This window comes from Fukomys damarensis, unplaced genomic scaffold, assembly GCF_012274545.1.
Source record: "Fukomys damarensis isolate Sample0158 unplaced genomic scaffold, DMR_v1.0_HiC HiC_scaffold_17, whole genome shotgun sequence".
Classification (NCBI taxonomy): Eukaryota; Metazoa; Chordata; class Mammalia; order Rodentia; family Bathyergidae; genus Fukomys; species Fukomys damarensis.
In genome coordinates this window covers 47,841,722-47,845,000 of record NW_022900929.1, presented here as the reverse complement: position 1 = coordinate 47,845,000, position 3,279 = coordinate 47,841,722, and the positions used below count along the sequence as shown (strand labels likewise).

The 3,279-nt window shown below is 53.2% G+C and overlaps 1 protein-coding gene across 1 annotated transcript; it reads right to left on the bottom strand.

Moving 5' to 3' along the window:
- Positions 1-1,935: 1,935 nt before the first annotated feature.
- Fitm1 (fat storage inducing transmembrane protein 1) lies at positions 1,936-3,252 on the bottom strand. Its single transcript, XM_010637721.1, has 2 exons — positions 2,938-3,252; positions 1,936-2,570 (listed from the first exon to the last, which is right to left on the bottom strand). The coding sequence occupies exons 1-2, from the start codon at positions 3,201-3,203 to the stop codon at positions 1,958-1,960; spliced, it is 879 nt and encodes a 292-aa protein (XP_010636023.1). The 5' UTR covers positions 3,204-3,252; the 3' UTR covers positions 1,936-1,957.
- Between the last annotated feature and the right edge of the window lie 27 nt (positions 3,253-3,279).

Sequence of the window (3,279 nt, the reverse complement as noted above, 5' to 3'; positions counted from 1 at the left end):
CGCTCCCCCTAGAGCTGCCGAAGAGCGTTTCCGACCCGCTCCTCTGCTCCTGGCCCTCTGGGCCCTCGCTCGCACCCGCCTCTCGAAACCTCCTCTGCCAGCCTGTAGGCTGCGGGCCTCTGCCTCCGCCCCTCCTGCCCCGCCTCCCATCTCCAGTCTCCTCTCCCTCTCGCTTCTTCCCCCGGCTTGGCCTGGGACAATGATCTGCCTTACTTGGCGCTCTTCCATCTTTTCTGACCTGTCCTCTCTGCCCTAGCCTTATCAACTTGTTTCTCTGCCTCCACGGGCATCCTCTGGCCCAGGAAGCGACGCACAGGCGTTGGCAGTTTGGCTGCCCAAGCCCAGTCAGTTCTTCCAGGACCCTTGCTGCAAACTTGGTTCCTATGAACCCTCCTTCCCAGAGCAGCGGTTCGCGCCTCTCTAGAATGAAATCCTAGGCTTTCATAGCCTGCCCGACACCTGCCACCCCTTTCAAGTTCACTTTCTCCTGTTCTCCCTCTCATTCTTTACACTTGGGCTTTCCATTTGTTCTCAGAGGCATCCTGTTCATCCCTGCCTCCGGAACTGTGCACTTGAGAAACCCTTTGCCTGAATCACCCTTAGTCATCCAGTTCCCTGCTCACCTTTTCAGAGAGAACTTTCTCCATCACCCCGTGTAAAATATAACCCTCCAAGTCTCAAACAGAGAAAAAAATATATATGGTTGCTAGAATTTGAATTTCATGTAATTTTTCATATGTCGTGAAATATTATTTGATGTTTTAAACCATTTAAAAATGTAAAAACTACTTTGGCTGGCAAACCACACAAAAACTGGCCACAAGAGGGCAACTGTTTGCTAATCTCTGATTCAGAACAGACAGCACATATTGCCTGGATTTGAAATCCTGGCTCCTCTGTCAGCTGTGAACAAATTGCTACACCTCTGTGCCTCACTTTTCACCCTGTATAATAGGAATGCAACAAAGTGACCTTACTGGGGAGGATTAAATGTGTGAATTTATATATAAAGAAATTATAGATACTTAGAATTTACTTAGATCAGTGCAAGTGTTTACTATTACTTGTGTGTTTATCACCTGGCTTCCTCAGTTAGCTCATAAATTCCCAAACAACAGAAACCTTGTCTTATTCACAAGGCACAGAACTATGCTTGACTCAGTAAACATTTGTTAAATAAGTGCAAACAGATGCCCAATAAAGGGAGACAATGGCATTGTCTGGGGTGGACCCTGAGGAAGGCAGAATGGAGATTTCAGTGAAGACAGGAAAACCAAACTAACTAGGCTGGAGATGGCGCACCTGCCGAGTGAAGAACACATGCGGGTGCGCATGCACACGCACGCAAACACACACACACACACACACACACACACACACACACACACAGACACCCCTAAGGGCACTGTTGCCTGCTTTAGCAGCGTTTTGTGGTACTGGTGAATGAACCCAGAGCCTTCATGCTAAACCATACCCCCAGCCCTCAGCACTTTGTTTTTTTGTTTTTTTTTTTTTTTTGGTATCAGGAACCAAACTCAGGACCTTGTGTTTACCAGGCACATGCTGTGCTGCTAAGCTACATCCTTAGCCCAATTGTTTTTATTTTTTGAGACAAGGTCTTGCTAAGTCACTAAGTTGCCCAGGCTGGGGTCAAATTTGTATCCTCCTGCCTCAGTCTCCCCAACTGCTGGGATTACAGGGATGCACCACCATGCCTTGCGGCACCATTCCTTGATATTCTGGCCCTGGAGAGGTAGAAGTCTGCAGACCAGAAGATGAAAGGATAGTAAAAGGCTGGAGTTCATGTACCAGGGAGGACATTTAAGACTGATGAAAGCAAAGAATGACTGAGGAAACCCAGAGAGTCCCAGATCCCTTTCTTACCCTTCCCACCCTTTCCAGACCCCAAACTAAAGATGAGAGGAGACAGCCAGGCCCGATGTGCCTTTATTTCTTTTCAGTTGTGCTTGCGGCTGGAGTGGGCACGGGGGAAGAGCCCATGGCCTGGGCTCCCTGGAGACCAGGGCTGATGATACCAGCTGCCATAGGTGAGGTACCAGGCAAAGGTGCCTACTGCAGCGCCCACCACCTTGTGAGTGTATTGGTGGAAATAGATGACGGTACAGAGCAGCAAGAAGTTCCAGAGGCCCAGCAGCAGCACGTTGAGCAGGAAGACAAGGCGCAGGGGGGCACCAGCAGGCAGCCCATGGGCCAGGTACTTGGCAAACACCGCTGCCTCTTCAGCCATGAGCAGGCAGCAGAAGGTGAGCAGGAAGGTGTGGGAGGAAACTGTGTACCCCCTCCACTGGTGGCCAGCTGCCAGGCAGCTGCGGCGGTCTGGTAGCTCATGGAGCAGCAGGCCTTGGGGCAGAGGCTCAAAGCAGGAACCAGTCAGGTCCTCGATGAGCAGGAAGGCTCGGCCGGCACCCCGCCACACAGCGGCCCCCACCACTAGTCGGCTCAGGTGCCTGGCAGTCACTGCTACACGCCGAGTAGCCAGGAACACCACCAGCAGCACAAAGCCCCCCAGAAAAGTGCATGTCCAGCCCCACGCTGAATTCACAAATTTTCTGTGGGCAGAGAAGGAAGGCCACTGAGACCCCCAGTCCCACCTCCCCCCACATCTGTGTGCCCATCACTGCGTCCTCAGTCCTACACACTATCACTGGTTCTCTTTCCCACGCCCTTTAACACCCCCAGCCATTTAAAAATTGGTCTCTCCTTGGAAGACCACTGAGCATTCTAGGGTCCACATTTCCTCTTCAGCCCTACTCTTCTCCTGTACCCCCAGGCTCGGTGCCCTTCCCCCTCCCCGACCTTCTCCTCAACCTCTGTGCCTATTTTTAGCGTAAAGACTGGCAGGAGAGCAGAAGCCTGGAGAAGGGAGCTGGGATCGGAGAGCACAGGGAGCTGGCTCCCATGCCCGAGTGGACTCACATGTTAAAGAAGTTGCCGTGGCTGGCGAAGATAGTCCGGGAGTTGACATGGAACTGCAAAAGTGGCCCAAAGATCACTACTGCTGCCAACCAGGCATGGTAGAGGCGTCGTAAGCAGGGGCTGCCCAGGAGGCGGGCGGCCTGTTCACTTCCAAAGTACAGCAAGGCAGAGGCCACCCACAGCAGCACCTTGACCAGGCAGCCCAGCAGTGCCCGGGTTCGGGCCCCAGGCCCTGGCCCTGCCCCCACCACCTGCCCCCGCTCCATGTTCCCTCCCCTCCCCACTCACTGCCTGCTCTGCTGGGCAGCTGAGGAGGGGCTGGTGCCCCCCCCCACCAGGACA